At 52.9% G+C, this 18830-nt stretch overlaps 2 protein-coding genes across 7 annotated transcripts in view; one reads left to right on the forward strand and one right to left on the reverse strand.

Annotated features, from left to right (window-relative positions):
• Positions 1-2850: 2850 nt before the first annotated feature.
• Positions 2851-6885, reverse strand: NAT9 (N-acetyltransferase 9). 2 transcript variants are annotated; one of them, XM_084492622.1, is made up of 7 exons: positions 6835-6885; positions 6160-6299; positions 5313-5422; positions 4066-4206; positions 3776-3835; positions 3498-3592; positions 2851-3407 (listed from the first exon to the last, which is right to left on the reverse strand). In XM_084492622.1, the coding sequence occupies exons 2-7, from the start codon at positions 6234-6236 to the stop codon at positions 3261-3263; spliced, it is 630 nt and encodes a 209-aa protein (XP_084348748.1). In that variant the 5' UTR covers positions 6237-6299; positions 6835-6885; the 3' UTR covers positions 2851-3260. The 2 variants fall into 2 exon arrangements, with proteins under 2 accessions (XP_084348748.1, XP_084348747.1); XM_084492621.1 differs by having other exon boundaries at positions 6160-6206; positions 6835-6860.
• Positions 6886-7140: 255 nt separating this feature from the next.
• TMEM104 (transmembrane protein 104) overlaps positions 7141-18830 on the forward strand; it is a 42060-nt gene continuing 30370 nt past the window's right edge. Inside the window, exons 1-7 of one of the 5 annotated variants that reach the window (XM_084492221.1) lie at positions 7141-7159; positions 8817-8912; positions 10808-10929; positions 12483-12564; positions 13498-13600; positions 14006-14086; positions 18258-18357. In XM_084492221.1, coding sequence (XP_084348347.1) covers positions 8868-8912; positions 10808-10929; positions 12483-12564; positions 13498-13600; positions 14006-14086; positions 18258-18357 — 533 coding nt within the window. In that variant the 5' untranslated portion in view covers positions 7141-7159; positions 8817-8867. The other 4 variants (XM_084492220.1, XM_084492222.1, XM_084492219.1 and 1 more) reach the window with 4 other exon arrangements.

Raw genomic sequence — 18830 nt, forward strand, 5'->3', positions numbered from 1 at the left:
ATTTCCAGCCGTGGAGCCCCTCCGAGCTGCTTTGGCACAGCCTGGTTTTCTGATTTAACCTCCCCCTGCTGGGGGGTTAGGCTGTGATGGGCCCACACTGGGCCCAGTTTGGGTGCTGGGCTGGGGGGATTGGGACGGATGGGGCTGGTTCCAGCATGGGTTAATGCCTCAGTGGGATTAATGGGTTTAAATCCCACAGAGGGGGGGCAGTGCCAGGCTGCCCTGCTCTAATCTGTCCTGAGGGATGTGGCTGCCAGCTGGGTGGGAGGGGGGCAGCCCCAAACTGCCCCCAGCCCCTCCAGTGGGGTTTGGGGTGCCCCTGAGCCCCCATACAGGCTGGAGGAGGGCAGGGGGCTGCTTGTCCGGGGTGGGACTTTGGGGGGATTCCCTGGGTGGGGGGCTGACCCCTTCCTCGAGAGGATGGAGGCTGCAGGTGGGGGTGCTGGGCTGGTGTCCCGGGGCTATTTTTAAGCCCTGTGCAGCTTACCGGGTTGGAGCTAAGCCCTCCTGCAGCGGGAGGGCACGGGGGGGCTCAGCAGTGACCGCTCTGGGAAGGGGATGGGGTCTTCAGGAGGCGCCCCATTTGTGCCAGCCAGCGCCTCCAAGGCTGGGACCCCCCTTGGGACCCCTCCGGGGTGCTGCAAGGTAGCTTGGGGCTGGATCCTGGACTAGGAGTGTGGCTGGGGCAATCCTGGGAGCCTCCGTTTTGTGTGGGTTTCCTGAAAAATCACCAGCTTTGCAGTTGGACTAAAATAAGCATCTGAGCTGTGAACCCCTTTGGGCACAGGGGGGTTGATGTGTGCTGCAGGTTGAGAACACCCCTGGGGGGACAGGGGCAGGCCTGGGGGGCACCTGGTGGGCTCCGGGAGCATCTCCTGCCCGCAGCCCTGGGCTGTGCATCGCCTCTTCTCCTCATCCGAGCAGCCTGGGGGCCGGTTCTCACGTGGGGGGGCTCGGGGACAGACCCAACCTTGTTTTGGGTTGCCAGGGTGAAGGTTTTGCCCGGGCTCGGCGTTGCCTGGGCACCAGGGATGCCAGGCAGGGAGCTCGGTGGTGCCGGAGCAACCGCGGGAGCGCAGCAGCACCCGGGCTCTGGTGGCTGCCTGGGGGCCAAGCGGGGCTGTCCCGTGAGAGCAGGGACCAGCACATCCCTGGGCCGGGCTGGGCGATGGGAGAAGGGCGAGCATTTATCCTGTCCCCTCCAGGCAGTGCTGGGTGCACCCCAGCTTGGGGAGAGCCAGGGAAGGGGCCAAGGGGGCTCCCAGAGGGGGGGGTGAGAGCAGAGGGAGCCCCAGTGTGGGGCTGGGGGCAGGGGGTTTGGGGACCGTGGGGTGCTCGTCACCATGTCCCCGATCATCCCAGACCCTAAACCCAGACCCTACAGCTGCCCAAATGGAGCTGCTGCACCCCTCCAGCACCAGGCCGCTTTCCCTGTGTTTCCCCCAAGGCCTCGACCCTAGGGGCTCTGGATCAGGACAGCCTGGTGTCAGGAACCCACAGAAGTCAAAGAAAGGAGCGTGATGCTGTCAGGTTCTGCAAATGCTGTCCTGGAGAACAAAATCCACCCCCACCCAGCCGGTGTCGAGGAGCCCGAGGCCCTGTAACTTTGACCCCAGCTGGAAGCAGAGCTGCTCTTCAACTGATCGCTGCACGCAGCTTCTGCTACAACAAAGTCCCTGGGAAAGACTTGTTTAAAATACCACGATACGCACTTGGTTCCTACGCCTGGTTGTGATATTATTCATAGTGCCAATTTATTTAACTGAACTAAAATTGGAAAACTCCGACTCCCAGGCCCTAAAAATACTGCCAAAGCGGCACTAAAATTTCCAGAGCCTACCAGTCTCCGATAACAACAGCCCTGTGCGGATCTGCAAGCTATTATCTGATACTTCCTAACTGGAACAAATCATTTCTGGTCTCCAATTAGCCATTACAGCTGCCCTTACAGTGGGGAAACACCCCATGAGTTATCCTCCCCACCTCTTCTTTGAGCCATCTTCCCTGCCAAGGAGAGCGCGCTGAGTCGGGCAGGGCAGGTCAGGTTAAATAACTGCACTAAAAACTCCGTCCAGAATGAGTCAGACAAATGGCTCTTTGTCAGCAACAGACCTCGGGTGTACCATGGGCAGACTCTTACCCTAAAGGTTTCTGCCCTGGTGAGTGATGCTCGCAGCCTGAGCTGCCTTGAAGAGGGATATCACTTTTCTGTCTTCCTTTACTCGTGTTTTCCTTCTTGCTGTGGTAACAGCAGATAAAATGAAGTGAAATATCACTTCCCAGCTGATGGCCTGAGGTTTCCAGGTCCACGCTCGTACCAGACACCCGTGTGCCCAGGCCCAGGGCTGAGCAGAGCAGGGTTTTGTCTCGGCAGCCTCCTGCAGCTGCCAGTTCCCCTGGTCACGTAAAGAGCACAGAGAGGCTGTGCTCTGGTCTTGCTTGGCTGATCCTGGTGGTTTTAATCACATTAACAGGTTGACTCCTTCAATCTTTGTAATTTTTTTTGTGAATCAGTAGTGTTTCGGGGGACTCAGAGGAGCTGTGGTATCCCACCGGTCTGTGCCATCTTTCCTTGTAAGAAAATGCTATCCTGGCTCTCTTTGAGCAGAGCAATCAGCCAGGAATTCCTCACCTCACTAATTCCCTTACCAACCCAGCCCCAGAGTTGAAAGGGGGCCAGTATTTCCCTTTGGCTGTGCTCACCCACACCCAGGCCTCTCTCATTTCCAGCAGCGCCCACCGCACCCCAGAAAATAGGGTTCAGAGTCCCAGAAGGGAGGCTCTGTTGGCCTCACCACCCTTTCACCACCCAAAGAAAGCCCCACTGCTCCTAGGTCACGCTCAGGAACCTCAGATTTTTATCCTTTTCTTTTATTACTATTCAAAAAAGAGCAGAGCCACCAGAGTTCTCAGACTTCCGTCGCACTGAGGAATCCTGCTCCAAGGGAAGCAGGAACACTGGGTACTGCCTGTCCACAAACAGGTTGCACCGGGAATCAATTAACTGCTGGTGATTTAGGCTGTGCTGGAACAGCACGTTAAAGTTACGGAGTCATTCCCAACCAGGTCTGTCAGCTGGTGGCTGTTCGCCAGGTCCAAATTTCAGTATTTCGGGCTGTTGCAAGAAAGTGCAAAGGTGACCAGCTGACAACGTAACCAAAGGAGACAGACCAAAACAACGCGGAGGTGTCAGCCACGCTCAGACCTCCCACCAGGGTCATCTCCTCCCTGGAGCCCAGGCCTGTGCCTGGCTGTATCCGTCAGGTCTCCAGCTCTCCGGCTGGCAGCTTCACTTCACTGTAGGTTTTCTTCTCCACGTGGCTTGTCTGGTCCAGGAGCCATCGTTTCTCTTCATCGCTGACGTCCAGCCTCAGCGTCACCTCCCGGAAAACGCTGTTCACAGCAACCTGGAGCACGCAGAATGAAAAAAGCTGAGCCCCAGTCATAACACAAGTGCTGCTCGTGTTCTCTGGGCAGACGTTGGGCATTTACCACACCTCCTTAAAATGAAGCTTCTTGAACATGCAAATGCTGGCTTCGTTTTCCTGACCGATCTTAGCCTCAAATTTGGTGATGCCCAGGTCTGTCACTCCTACAAAAGAAACCAGAAAGACAAGCATTCCTGTTCCCTGCTGGGCTGCCACATCTACAAAGACACAGGACTCCAGTTTCTGAGGCAGGTGCACCTCTTACTACCCTCTACCTCAGCAGGAATACGTGTTTCTAGATCACATCACAGCTCTGCTCCCATCCCCGTGCCCTGGGCTATCCTTACCGTAGGACATCATCATCAGAGTCGCCTCCTTGCCAAATCCTCTGCCACGGTAGCTGGGCTCTGAAAGGGAGAGCCACAGAAATCAGCACCCTGTTAGGCGAGACGAGTCAGCAGGGGCACTTTTCAGTGCTGGGTACTTTTCAGAAGAGGCTGTGTCCCAAGCCAGCAACAGATGCTGATCAGATCTGAACAGCCAAAGTAAAGCAATGACAATAAAAATCTGCCCTCAGTAACATCTGTCTGGCTTTAGCCAAGGTGACAAAGGCCCAAGCTAGCAAGCAGAACCTCACCTGCGATCATAATTTCAATCTCCCCCAAAGTCGGATCCTCGGTGTCGGTGAGGAAGAGGTTCACATCCCCCACCATGCAGTCCTCCTCCCCACGTGCCTGCCCAGCCCAGCGCTCCGTGTCCAGCACGATGAAGGTGCACTCTGTGGAGAACAGACAAGAAGCAACATTCTCACGGCACGAATTATTCACAAAGTACTGAAGGATGAAATCAAAGGCATGCAACGGGCAAAGGAACAGCAGTTTCCACATGTTAGCAGTGAGGAAGAGGTAATAATTGCACCTCCCACGCCAAGCATGCCTGCTCCCGTCCCTAGAAACATAAGAAATGCTCTGAAAAACCCGTTGTGAGCACAAAGGATCGTGCAGACACTGAGACTAGGAACAGCCTGTGTAAAAAGGAGCGTGAAAACTTTCATTCCCCGACAGAGGTCTCACTGCTTTGTCTCTGCAGCAAGTTCGGGCGAGGAATTGTTTGGTGCACAAGGATCACCCAGTGATTCACCCAGTCCGCTTTACTGCTGCTCTCAACAAAGCTTTTAATGCCAGCTAAGATCTCCAGACTGAGATCTTTGCCAGCCTCGGCATTTTGCAGCTCCCTGTATTTCTATGAGGCTTTTATGAGTACTGATTCATTACCTGTAATAGAGCCAGGGAACCAATTCAGTCAACTAATCTCAACCAGGTAATTATAAAGTAATTCGAATCCTAAGGAAAAATACAACTCCCTTCCACCTTTTGACGATGATCAGTCCTGGGGAGTGGTGATGGTGCTGGAGAAGCTCAGCAGATAATGCTGTGCGAATTAAATCATCCTTACCTTTGAAAAACTGCACGAAAAGGACACCAACAGCCCTGGGTGTTCTCTGCTTCCCAGGAGCTTCCCAGCTACAGTCTGTAGCTGAGCATGTATCAGCTACAAACACGCACGGATCTCCCTAGAAAGTTACTGTGTCCATACTCCCCTTGCTTCAAACTATCGCTGTTCATCTGCCTCCAAATACTGGAGACGAAGAACCCCAGAGCCCCACAAAGTACAGAAACCAGAAAGATGTCAGCTGGGCTGGGGCAGGCAACGTGCTGTGGTGCTCAGGCAAAGCTGGTGGAACTGAAAACCAGCCTCACACCCCCTCGGGCTCAGTAAATCCCACTCACCAGGTGCCCTCAGCCCACTCTGTGTCCTTTACGGGACGGAGAGGGACCCGCTCCCCCCTGCCACCCACTCCTAGCAGGTGTTTAAGACCCTCACTGTCTGCGTCGTCCCGCCAGCTGCGCTGCATCTCGTACTCCTGCTCCAGGCTCAGCGGCTCGGAGGCGGTCAGGCGCTGCAGCTCCTCCGACTGCATCCACGCGTGGTACCTGACAAAGAGAGCGGGGCAGACCCCTGGCTTAGCAGCAGCACCGCAGGACGGTGGCCACGAGTGCTCCAAGGACCTGCCTGTGCCCTGTCGTGTCTGGAAATATTAGCCTGGCGTTCAGAGCAACTCGGAAGTATCTGCAAGCCTCTTGCTGGATGTGAAACAGGAACCAGCAATCTCCTTGGACATGCAGCAAAATTTGTGCATCCTGCGGCTTTGTGTGAAGTGCCACGACACGAGCTGGAAGTTTTTAAGAGTTCTGACCCAGCAGCACCAAAGATCAGGATTTCAGCCCGTCTGCTTTCGATACAGCCTCAGCGTGCCACTGACAACTTGACAAACACTGCCACCTTTGTGCAGAGCCGGCAGCTGCCCGGGGCAGCGCTTTACAAAGCGCATTGATCAGAGGTTTGGCTGCCTGGGGTCACACACTGCAGTCCTGCTCCTCCCTGGCCTTTACAGAGAGATTCCAAGGGATGTTAGAAGTGCTGGCTGTTCACCCACGGCCAGGTATTTCCCTCCCTGTGAATCCACAGTCCTGGCACAAAGCACAGACCTCAGGGATGACCGCTGTGAGCAGGGTGGGCACAGCTCGCTGCCTTCCTACAGCTTTCGTTTTTTAATTTCTGTGCTGTTCCCATGGGGAAGAGGCCCCTGCAGCTGCCGAGCCAGCACCCTCTCTGAACAACACGCTAAAAGAGGGAAGTGAAACCAGACCGGAGGACTCGAGCCACGTACCGGGGCACGTGTGCCGGGGTGTACGGCACCAGGGTCGCCCTGCTCCCCTGCAGCACGGTGTCCTGGTTAATCCTCATGGCCCCGAGACGTGGCCGTGTGCCCACCGCGCAGCCGAGGGGTGGCACAGCGCTCGCAGCCCCCTGCAAGGCAGCAGTGGCAGCCCCAGCTCTGCACGGGGCTCAGACCGATGCCTGGGGCTGGGATCTGGGGCTATGGGGGGATTTGGGGCTGGGATTGGGGGATCTGGGCGGGATCTGGGGCTATGGGGGGATCTGGGGCTGGGATTGGGGGCTGGGGGGGGATCTGGGGCTGGGATCTGGAGTTATGGGGGGATCTGGGGCTGGGACTTCGGGCTGTGGGGGGATCCAGGGCCGGGATGGATCAGCTACAGAGGGATCTGGGGCTGGGATCCAGAGCTATAGGAAGAGCTGGGGCTGGGATTGGGGGGCTGTGGGGGGATCTGGGGCTGGGATCCAGGGCTGTGGGGTACTTTGGGTTTGGGATCCGGAGCTTTGGGGGGATCCGGGGATAGGATCGGGGGCTGGGGGGGGATCTGAGGCTGGGATCTGGAGCTTCGGGGGGATCCAGGGCTGGGATCTGGGGCTGGGATTGGGATCTGGGTTTGGGATCGGGGGCTGTGAAGGGCTCCGTGTCTAGGCCCGCCCCCGCCCCTACCTGCGGCGCCTCCCTCCGCGCATGCGCACAGCGCCGCTCTCCCCACTCCCCCCTCCCACCCCGGCGTGGCGCTGCGGCCCCGCCCCCTTCCCCCTCCCTTTTTTCCCCGCCCACCTCCTTCCCACGTGACCCCCCCTCCCCTCCAATCCGCGGGCGAAGGAGCGGGGCCCGGTCACGTGCGCGGAAGCCTTTCCCCCTCCCCGCCGCCGCTCCACGCCCCCCGCTCCCCGCGCCGCGCGTGCGCAGTGAGGGGCCCGGGGGGCGGCCCCGGGGCAGGGCCGGGAGGAGGGGGCGGGCGAAGGGGAGGGGAGGGCGCCCGCGGCCGGTAAGGGGCCGGAGGGCCTGGGGGCTGCGGTACGGCCGGTCAGGGGGTCCTGGGAAGGGTTTGGGGGTCCCGGGAAGGGTTTGGGGGTCCCGGGGGGTCCCTGTGGGGGGACACGAGGGGTCCCGGGGGGTCTCGGGGGGGGTTTGGGGTCCCTGTGTGGGGCCCCGGTGGGGTTTGTGGGGGGCTTGGGGTCCTGTGTGGGGTCCCTGTGGGGTTTGGAGTCTCGGTGTGGGGTCTCTGGGGGGTTTAGGGTCCCTGTATGGGGTCCCCGGGGGTCCCTGTATGGTCTGAGGTCCCAGACTGGGGCCCACGGGGGTCTCCGGGGGGTCTGGGGTGCTGTGTGGGGTCCTTGTGGGGTCTGAGGTCCCTGTGTGAGGGTCATGGGGGCTCCTGGAGGGTCTGGGGTCCCAGTATGGGGGGTCTGGGGTCCCTGTGTCAGGCTCTTGAGGGGTTTGGAGTCTCTGTGGGCGGCCGCGGTGGGGTCTGGGGGGGCCTGGGGGCTTTGGAGTCACGGTGTGAGGTCTCTGTAGAGTCTAGGGTCCCCGGGAGTCCCTGGGGGGTTTGGGGTCCCTGTATTGGGTTCCTGGGGATCCCTGTATGGTCTGAGGTCCCAGTATAGGGCCACTGTGGGTCCCCAGGAGGTCTGGGGTGCTGTGTGGGGTCCTTGTGGGGTCTGAGGTCCCTGCGTGAGGGTCCTGGGGGTTCCTGGAGGGTCTGGGGTCCCAGTATGGGGCCACTGGGGGACCTGTGGGGTCTGGGTTTCCTGTGGGGGGTCCCAGGGGGAGTATGGGGTCCCTGTGTGGGGCTTGGGGTCCCTGTGTGGGGCCCTGGTGGGGTCTCTGGGGGGCCGGGGGTCTCGGGTCCCTGTATTATGCCACCAGGGGTCCCTGTATGGGTTCCCCAGGGGTCCCTGTGGGGTCTGGGAACCATGTGCAGGGTTCCTGTGTGGGGTCCCTGTGGGGTCTGGGGTCTCTGTATGGGACCACTGGGGGTCCCTGTGGGGCCACTGGGGGTCTCTGCGGTGGGGGGATTGGGGTCCCTGTGTGGGACCCCTGGGGGAGTTGGGGTCCCTGTGTGGGACTGTTGGGGTCTCTATGGGGTCTGGGCTCCCTGCGTGGGACCGTTGGGGGCTGGTGGTGCTCCCAGGTCCCCCCTTGGTGTGTGTGTTGCTGCCTCGCTCCCGGGGCTCTGCCGGGCAGTGCAGGCTCCCCAAACACTCAGGCATTAAAAGACCCGGTGCAGGTAGCTCGGTGCCCCGTGTCTGTGGGGCTGCTGCCGGCCGCCTGCTGTTTTTTTTCTGCCCCCGGGGTCGTTCGGGGAGGCCGGGGGCTGCCCGAGCCTGCCCCAAGCAGCCCCGTGCCCCTGAGGAGCAGCGGCTGTGGGAGAGGAGAGGTCCGAGAGCGTCCTGGGGGCAGGCGTGCTTCCTCCTGCGGTCTGAAACCTCCCTCTGGCTGCTCGGGACATCGCGTGCTGGGGCAGGGCAGGGCCCTTGGGTGTTCCTTTTTACTGGTTTAATGGGGCAGGGAGCTCCTCGTGGTGCTGGGCCGGCTGCGGCTGCCCTGTGTCAGAAGACAAGAGTGCCGAAATTGCCTCGTGAGTTCCCCTCCTTCTGGCAAAGGTGACCCAACTTTGTGCTTTGTTTTCTTTTTTCCCCTAGGTAAAAGGTAACAGAAGCTGAGAACGCCCTCCTCGTGCTGCTCCCTTCACCATGGCCGGCGGCATTACCGACACGGGGGAGCTCTACTCGCCTTACGTAAGTCCTTCGGGCTCAGCGCCTGGCTGTCTTTACTCAGAAGTCTTCTCAAAATCCTCTTCTTTCAGCACGTGTTGTCATTTCCCACTTCCCCGTGCATGTAACCGCAGTGTTTCAAGAGTTGCCGTAGGTCAGAGGCTACTTCAAAATGCTTCGTGCTGGTAGCTCTTTCTTTTTACATTGCACGTTCCTTTATGTGCTGGGAAGGATGGCGTCTGCTTAAGGTATAGTTCCTTAAAATGTGCTAAGAAAAGTTTCGTGTCCGATACCAGCTCTCGCATCCTTCTACCTGTTGCTCTTAAACTTCAGCGTTTTCATCAGCACAAATTGTCACGTGAAGCTCACTTAAACAGGGAAAATTGCAATGTGGAAATTGGGCTTTTTTCTTAAGAAATTCAGAGGAAAATCATATATAAAAGAAAAGCTACGAATAAGTAATCTTCAGTTATTTATTTTAACCTTTAACCTTTATTTTAACCTGGTTTTGATAGCCACAAGTGTTCGTAAAGCGTCAGCTCTTAGATCAGTGCTTTGCAAACAATATTCCCCCAAAACCCCGCAGATGACTAAATAAAGACCCAGAACTGAATTCTACGGGTCAGCTTTCAGATGGTCAGAAACTTTCATCCCCCTGTTAATGACTGAATTTCGAGTAACTGGATCTCAGACCCCAGAAATGGGCCACGACTGAGAAAATAGAGAACAAGTCAGTAACTGGGGGGTTCTGGGTCCTACAGAATTAGTGTCACATTTCTGTTGGTGTGGCAGGAATATCCTAGAGTCTCATCTCAAAGTCTAGAGCGCTCTCTCCTCTTTGCCTGAAGACGTCCAGCCAGGCTGAATGCACGAGCACCGTTCTCATCTCAGCCTACTTGACCACAGCCAAGGAAAATCACTTGAGTGCTTTATTTTGAAGAGTCCTTCACTGAAGTGAGTCATGGCCCTGGGCACTCGAGCAGGAGGTGTGCTCAGGGAATGGCAGCTGTGCCAGCCGAGTGAAAAGAACTTTCCTGCGAGCTGCGGTGGCTGACTTGTCCTGGGAGAACCATCAGAAGATGAAATTGCTCTGCTTATGTTAGTGAATGTAGGGCGGGACAGCGTGCGGGGGCTCTGGGGAATAGTTCTGGTATCAATTCCTTCACACTCAGAAAAATGTACTCAGACATAGCTCTTACTGACTCTCCTCTAGAGAGAGACTGACCTATATTAGAGAAAAAAAGATAGAAAACAGCAGCAACAATGAACTTTGGGGCAGTCTTTGTGAGTTCAGCGAAATTTGCAGTCTGGGGGTGCTGTCCAGGTGCACAATTAGCTCTTTGCCCTGGGCCAAAAAAAAAAAAAATGTGGTTGCTTTAAAGGATAAAATCCTTCCCCTTCTTGAAGTGAAATAGCTTTTCCAGAGTGCTGAGTTGCTTGCTGGTAGAATGGCAAGCAGGCTTTGGATTACAGTTCTCTTTGGATGTTTCCTGCTTGCTTAAGAATAATGAAGGGTGAGACATCCTGGAAGGGAACTCCTGTATGTAGTCCTAAGCACTTAGGTCAGAAAATAACGAGAGACCCAAATGCACATTGTAAACAATTCTGAAAGAAGTGAATGGATGTTAAAGTCCACAAAGCTCACGTCCTTCTTAACTTTGAAAGTTAGAAGGAAACAGTATTTTTAAATAATTGGAAAAATGGGGAAGGGATTACATTTTTATCATGAAAAATGAGCTGTAACTTGCTTTGTTCTCTGGTTATCAGTCTCCCAGGAATTTTGTCTCTAACATGGGCTTGCTCCCACCCTGCTTGCTCACAAAGGTTGCTCTCTCCATTCGAATTAGCGTGCACGTGAGGGGGTTTGGGTGATCTCTGGCAAAGCTGCGAACTCACGTTGGATTCTGTGGATGTTACAGGTGGGTCTGGTTTACATGTTCAACCTCATCGTCGGGACAGGAGCTCTAACCATGCCCAAGGCGTTTGCGACAGCGGGCTGGCTGGTCAGCCTCGTTCTCCTCATGTTCCTGGGCTTTATGAGGTAGGCTGTGGGTACGTGCCTTCAGGAGAGGGGGGTGCTCAGTTCAGGAGCCCTAAGATCAGTGCTGAGGCTTGGGCTGCTGCCTGCCCTTCGCTGCTTGAGACCTTGGGGCAGGTCCCATGACTTCGGAGCTGGTTTGCCACGAGCTCCTGCTCAGCTGCCTGTGCCCCTGCTGGAGCAGCAGGTGGAGCTGAAGGCTGCCGATAGCGCAGCGATGTCCAGGCAGCCTGAGATTCTCCAGGTACTGACAGAATTGTCATCTTCCTGACAAGCTGTGTATCCCTGCTCGTTTCTCGCCTGGTTTGCAAATAAATAAGAATAAAACTCCCCTCCTGCTGTTGGTAAGAACAGAATTTAGATGTTTTCTTGCAGGTAACTAGTTCTGAACGTGCCTTTGATGTGAAGGCAGTGCTTTTCAGACCTGTTAGGTGCTGCTGAACAGGGGTAGCCGTGCTCAGCACTGACTGTAGTGATGCTTCTAAATTCCTCACCTTGAAGCCGTGTGCTTCAGAGGCTTGATTGAATTACCAATTGTGGCAGCACCAGTAACGGAGCTTTGTGAGCAGTCCTAGATATGTTTCAAAACACAAACGTAGCACGTGAGATGCAGCACCAGCAGAGAGTCTGCCAAGGTCAGCAGAGGAGCACAAGTTTCCAAACCTGGGTTCCACAACCAAACCCAACTGAAAACAGAGCCTGAAGTATTCAGTGCCCCAGGAGCTGCGTTGTTTTTGTCCCAGCCCTGGTGCGTGGCTTCCTCCTGCCCTCTGGGCAGTGACCCTTCAGTAAGAATCCGTGCAGGAATTGCTACGTGGGCCTCAGAACAGGGCTGCTTGCTTTTATTCCGGCAAAATTAATCTCTTGCTTGAGCTTGATAAATGAGCCCAATTCCTGAGACAGGGAAGCCACTCTAATGCCTTAACTAAGATTGATTTGAAGGTTTTTTTTTTAATTACAGGACTGTTTAGCTGAGATAACGATGTGCTTTCCATCGAAGCATCAGTGACTGTACCTGTCCCCTGGCCAGCTTTTCCCATGGCCTCCAGCAAAGCATGTTTGCATATAGATGTGATCTGCCCCTCTGCCTTGTTTTCCTTTGTTTCTAATGCCATTTGTAGGAGTCTTTAGGGCAGCAGAGTACCTTTGCCACAGGCTGTAATGGATAAACTTCATAACAGGACTGTGCTAGTCCAGGCTTCCTTCTCCCTTTCAGGGCCCAGCTTTCTAACAAGGGGGAAACTCCTCTTGTCTTCCCAAACCATCCAAACTACTAGCAAGGTGTTTTCCAGCTACCTAATGTCTCCTCATCTCTGAAGGCATGTGTGTTTTTACTGCATTTTGTTCTCTGCTTGAACACCTCCATCTCAGGAGCAGAAGAAGGCAGCAGTGTGCTGAGCAGAAACTATGAAATAGGCGGGGGGGAGGGTGCAAAGTTGGTGAAAGCAGTTCTGTTTGTTTGGTGTTTGCCCCTACAAATAGTGAGGATAATTCTCCATGTATCTTAAGCAACGATGCTTGACTGTTGTTGATACTAACTGGATTTCTCTCCCAAGCTATATGACTACCACGTTTGTGGTGGAGGCCATGGCTGCTGCAAATGCCCAGCTGCGATGGAAGAGAATGGAAAAACGCAAGGTTTGTGTGGGATTTCGTTTTCCATTTTCTTCTGTTTTTATCACACGAGGCTCACCTGAGATTTCTGTCTGTGCCTCGCCTCATTAATAACTCTAATAAAGGAATAGATTTCTACTCTACGGAACTTGGCTGTGTAAAATATGACTTTTAGTTCCCTGTGGGGTTGCTCATTAAAGACTAGATTTTCTGCTTCAGCTTTGAAAAATCTCTTGTGCTGCTTACATTTTATTTTACTGGATGTGCTCTCCTTGCCCTGAAGCGTTGCTCAGCAAGTGTGGAGAGGTGGCAGGCAATAGATCGGTGCCATTTGGAGTGTGCCAGGTTCTATAAATCCTCGCTGATCTCAGGTCACTTAACTGGGACAGGCAGGAATGTCCTTGCTGCCGGTCAGGATGTGTCCCAGGGACTGGACAGTCCTGAAGTATGTCCTTGCTGGAAAATTTGCTTGTGGCTTTTTTGGATCCTGGCTTCAGTGGCTTTTCTGGATCAGTGTGAGGTATGGTTGTTTGCACTGATTTAGATCCCTGCCTGTATGTTATTGGGCTGGAGTTACGAGATCCCATAGCCAGACAGAGAAGAAATGGCCAATAAAAACACTAAGATTTCTTTTCCCAGTTCTGTAACCCTGTAGATCTACCAGACACTTGAGCCACAATTTTCTTGTGCCAGGTATCCCTGTGTGAATCGGACACTTGCTGTATGACCTGCTAAGAGCAGAGCCTGGCACTCACCTCAGACTGCTCTGCTGGTGCCCTTCTCTGCTCTCCAGTGTCTCAAGCTTGGGCCAAGGGCTCCCGGTATTGCCCCTGCTTGGTAGCCTGTCCTGCCCAGCCCTGCATGGGATCTACCTCTGAGGTGCTGGAAGTGAGACCGTGACGCTGGTGGTGCTGTAGGTAGTGGAAGTCTGAGCAGTGGTCTTGCCTTTTCTTCCAGGAGGATGATGAGGATGAGGATTCTTCCTCTGGAGTATCTGACAGTGATGTGCTCCTCCAAGATGGCTATGAGCGAGCAGAGACGCGACCTATCCTGTCAGTTCGTAAGTATCTCAGCTTTCACTGAGACTTTTTCTCTGCAGGCAGCATTCCTGTGAGCCCCAGTAAGCAGAGCAGGACTCTGCTGTCCATTTTGCCCTTAATTTCACATTTGCATCCCGAAGACCTTAGCACTTGCGAGATAAGGCTCATTGAGAATTCAGTTTACCTTCTGCAGGCTGATAAAGATCTCTTCCCTCTAGGTCACTAAGATGAGAATACCTTATTTTGAAAACACTTTAAACTAACTTCAGCAGAGTGATTGGACCCGTGACGCTGCAGCTGTGGAGTGGTAGATAGTACATAGTGTCCTTCAGGCTGCTGCTGGAGCTTCGTGGGTGTCTTCAGATAGTCTGGCCTTCGGCTTTACTCAAGGCACTGGTTGAAACCTCCTTGTTTTCAATTTGCAGAGAGACGTGGCTCACCCAATATCTTTGAAATCACTGAAAGGGTGGAAATGGGCCAGATGGCTTCCATGTTCTTCAATAAAGGTAAGAGATTCATGCGTTTAAAGGTCCCTCACAGTCCTGCTGCATACTGTGTGTATGTCTGTTGGTAAGTCTGAGTGCTTCTCAGTGTGGGTTTACATCCTGAGTTTGTGATGGTTCCATCCAAGTATCCATCCCTCTGTGCAGTGTTTCTCTAAAGCAGAATATTTGTGGGCCAGAACCTGCATGAAGGGGGGGTGCTGTGGTAGTGTGGCCAAAACTACCAACTGTGGGTATTGGCTGACACAGGTAAGTTTAAGTCAGTGCCCCTTCTGACTGTTTTTAACCCAACCCTGTACTGAGTCTATCCTCTGACCTCTGCTCTTTGCAGTGTTGGAGCCCAGCTGTGGAGTTTACTGGTTCCACCTTGGCAGCATTTGAGAATAAAACATTTGTTTTTTCCTGAACCCTGTAAGTGGCAGTCTGAAGGAGAGAGGCTTTGGGGAGAGTTCCTGAGAGCTGTATGTGTCGGGGTGGGAGTCAGCTGCTAGGACATGAAACTACTGAATGAAAAAGGGTCCCTGGTGAGCATCTGGTAGGCAGATGTTTTATCTTTTTGCTGTTAAGTGTCTTTTGTTGTATGTCAGGGAACGAGCCTGTAGCTATACTGCAATAAAGCCATTGCTGAATACAATAGAAACAGAAGTTCTGATGTTAGGCATTCTGAAGCTGGGTGAGGAGTACATTTGAAATGCTGAGCAGAGCCAGAAAATCATCAGACACCATGGTTGTGCAATTTTGAGCCTGTCAGGCCCCATTTCTTGTGGACAGCGACATTTTCTCTTGTTCGCTAGCCACCTTACGAAGATGTGATGGGCTGTTTTTTTCCACTACATTACATCAGCTTTATGCCATTCTGAGACTGCCTCTGAAGGACAGCTGGGCTTAAAGAGTGAAGATTGTTTCAACTGTATTATTGCTGATTTTAAAGTCCAGTTGGGGAAAAAAAAAAAAAAAAAAACTTGATTTCCCTATATGCCCCATGTGGGTCTTTGTAGACATCAAAGATTCAAAGATTCAGGGGTGTCTAAATCCACATTGAATCAGGTGGCCACTTTTCCGAGTCAGAAGAGGAGAGGTGACTTGGCTGTGTGCTGGAGACCCAGAAACATCTTGTTCCTACTCTTATCTGTTGCTTTGAGATGCTCTGACTTTAGGCAAGCTTTTTGTCCATGTTCTTTGCTGTCTGTAACACGCTGTGGATGCTTCCTTAGCTCTCAGTGTTCCTCTGAGGAGTAATACTAGGATGTTGCTTTGACAGCAAGCCCTGGACACCGTGGCTTAGCACCATCATTGAGGATTTAGGCATGGAGTCCTGTTCTGCTGCATGTGGGCTGGGGGAACGTGCAGACAAGTCTCGGAAGGCATCTTTTTCGTGTACTTCCCAGGAAGGTGGTGATAACCCCTCAGGTGAGCCAGGTGTTGAGCAGTTGCCTTCTAGAAAGCTTCTCTGCCTCGGTGCCAGCTGCTGCTCAGCCAGTAGAGGGTGCTGGAAATACAGCTCCTCTGGTGCTGATGGGAGGTTTCCCAGCGAAGTGATATTAACTGCTTAGCATTCTGAATCTTAATCCCCCTTCTTAATGTTGTTTTAGCCAGAGTTATCTGATTTCTGTGTCAGGGATCCTCCCCTGGGCTGACTCAAGCCAGTGCCAAGGGATAAATCTGCGGGGAGTCAGTGGGAACAGCTGCAGGCTTGAAACAACTGCCGAGAGATGAGCCGAAAGGTAACGCAGAGCAAAGGGGCTGGGGCAGCTGTAGCTCACCTGCTGCTTTCCCCTGCTCTGTACTCAGCAGCAAGGAGCTGGTGCTGAGTCCTCCTTCAGACACGCTCAGGTCTGCTGAGCGTTTGCAGAGAGCAGGTGAGGTGCCTCCTGCAGATCCCGGCTGAAGTTCTCATGCTGACAGATGCACAGAGAGGCCTTGGCTGAGGGCAGTTGCTCAGTGACCCCTTCCTGCAGCCTGGGGCTGAGAAACTGGGTCATGCTAGGGAAGTCCTGGCTCCAAGCACCACCCTCTGCTGTTTCACAGCTAGCAAGTGTCTGGGTGGGTTTTGCTCACGCTATATGAAGCGTGGATCCAAAACCAAGGTGTCTGAGCTCTTTACAGCCTTCAGAGGGAGGGCTGGTGAAGGCTCTGTAATAGACCTTAAAGCCTCGGAGACCTAGGGAGTTCTCTGCTCTTTTCTCTTAACTTTTTTTTTTTTTTTTTTTTACTTAAACAATCTGACAGGAGTTGAATCTGCAGTCCTGGGAGGTAAGCCGAGGATAAATCTCCATCTCAGACTGTCTGCTTTCTTAAAGGGAGGTGGCTTAGGCTTAGGCTGTGGTAGGCCTGTATGCTCTTTCAAAAAAGCTGGCTTTGAAGAGCTGCTTTTTTTTTTTTTTTAATTTGCAATGTTGGGTGCTTTCTTCTGGGACCAAGCAGTCATTTGTTGCAGTAATGGAGTCTGGGCACATCTGTCATGCTGTCCCCCCACAGGAAGCCATTGATTTTCCCATTTTTGTCCAGTAATGAAAATATTGATCAGGGAGGATCAGTAGCAGCTTGTAAAAGAACTGGCAGCAGTAGGTTCTGGTTTGGGGATCTACATCTAAGTCTGTCTAGTGCTTAGTGGATTTTGCAGCTTCTGTCCTACATCAGATATTTGTTATAATACTCAACCCATTTCAATAGGGAAGTGGAGAAAACTGCTAGGGAGTTTGCTGTTGTCTTCAGAATGATGCAGACTCCTTAGCTGTGTGGTCATCTTAAATCTTTCACAGAGTGGGGAAAAATAGGGACCTATAAGAAATTTTCAGGCTATTTCTGGAGGGGCTGACGTTCTCCATTTATCTATTCAAACAAACCAGGAACAACCCTCGTGTATTGGCTTAGTGCTTTATAGGAGCAGGGAAGTCTCCGTGCTGCTTCCCCATCCAGCCCTTTTTGTAGAAACGTTTTCTGCTAAGTAGGCTGAGCACATTGAGTAATTTATTTAACGCGAGTGGAATGCCTGTTAACGTCTCCTGACATGCAGGGATGCAGGGACAATGTGATGGTGAAACTTGAGGGCAACCAAGTGCTGTGGAAATATTAATCCCTGTTCCTGCAGTAATGACGTTTTTATTTGATAGCTGTCATATGAGTCTCAGAGAGGTGAATTGATTTGCCCAAGCTGCATTAGGATTAAGCATCAAGTGGTATCACAACTGGAAAGTATGGACAGGTTCCCTGAGCAGCTTTCCTTCAGTATCTACTTCCTAAATGAAACAAATTCGAGGCTTCTTTTTGTAGCTCACCTGTTTCTGAACTGAAATATGTTCCAGTTTGGTTTTTGTTGGTGAGATTCATGCCAGCTCTCTGGGAAGACAAGAATCCCAGGGTCTCATCAATCATCTCTTTATTCCTGCTGGTTTCAGCCCTCTGCAGCAGTGTCTTCCTGAGCCCAAGAAAGGCTGTTTTGTGCACCCAGACTGCTTGAGTAAGACATTTCTAATCTCATAGCTGAAGGCAGAGCAAACTTAAGAAATAAACCACAGAAGAAAACATTTGGGGACAGAAACAGCATTCATTGTGGCACTAGGGTGTAGTAGGGCTGCAGAAACAGTTTTAAAGCTTTGCAAGTTTGAATCTTGCCTCAGGATGCTGATGTTTAGGAATATCCCAAATGGCTCCACCTCAGCCGTGTGGAACTGGATCTCTGCAGGGCTAAATTCTCACTGCGAAGGTCCTGCAGGTTCGAATTGGCAGAGTACTAACAGCTCTTGTTTCTTCACTGCACTGCTCATCAAGCTGTGTTCACACCAGGTCTGTCACCACCAGCTAGCGTGCCTGTGACTCTTCCAGGTTGTCAGCTTCATCTGATAGTTCAGTTACATGAGAGCTGTGGGCCTGGAGCAGTGACTGGAGGATGGGTGTAAGCTCGAGTGCCTGGTGTGAAGGCCAGGGATTTCAGGAGGCAGAGCTGAGCTCTGAGGCCTGATGTCCCATCGCTTCCCGTGCTGTAACTGTCTCCTAACCTGTTGGTGTGACCCTTCTGTGCAGTTTTCTGCAGAAAATGTAAACTATGGAAAGAAATAGTGTGTTTTGTTGTGTTTTTTTTTTTTTTTTTTTTTTTAAGATGTTGAAAAACTTTTGTGAATTTTTGAGTTAGAGTGCAGAGTTCAAGAATCCCCAATATTTCTTTTTCTTGCAGTGGGTGTCAACCTCTTCTACTTCTGCATAATTATCTACCTCTATGGGGACCTGGCAATCTACGCAGCAGCTGTGCCAGTCTCTCTCATGCAAGTGACCTGGTAAGTGTGCTTACTGCTGGGCAGTTACATGCTGACAGGGACGAGGGCAGGTTTTGGGGCTTGATGGGGTGATAAGTCTGACTGGGTTCAGCTCTCCTTCCTGAAGACAAGCGGAGAAATGACTCAAGAACATCTCAATGCTTGTGCGTGGGAAGGTGAAGTTGTTCTGTATTCCCCACCCAAGTGCCTGCTGCAGGCTAAGCTGTTGTTGGATGCCTGAAGAGTACCTGACCTGATTTCAGGTAAGTCCCTGGGTGTAAAGTACTTCAGCTTCACCTTGCAGGCATGGGGCTCGTTGCTCACTGGTTTGAATGCCATCCCCTGTGCAGTATCTTAGCTTCTATCTCTAGATAAGAGCTGGGAGGTGTGGTGCTTATCAAGCTTGTGACCTGCGAGTGGTGACACTACTTTGTGTTTACCTGGTGAGCTCTGGGCTTGAGACAAGTTCCTTCCTAAAGAAATAGTGAAAGACT

The sequence above is a fragment of the Aythya ferina genome (assembly GCF_964211825.1).
Source record: "Aythya ferina genome assembly, chromosome: 18".
Lineage (NCBI taxonomy): Eukaryota > Metazoa > Chordata > Aves > Anseriformes > Anatidae > Aythya > Aythya ferina.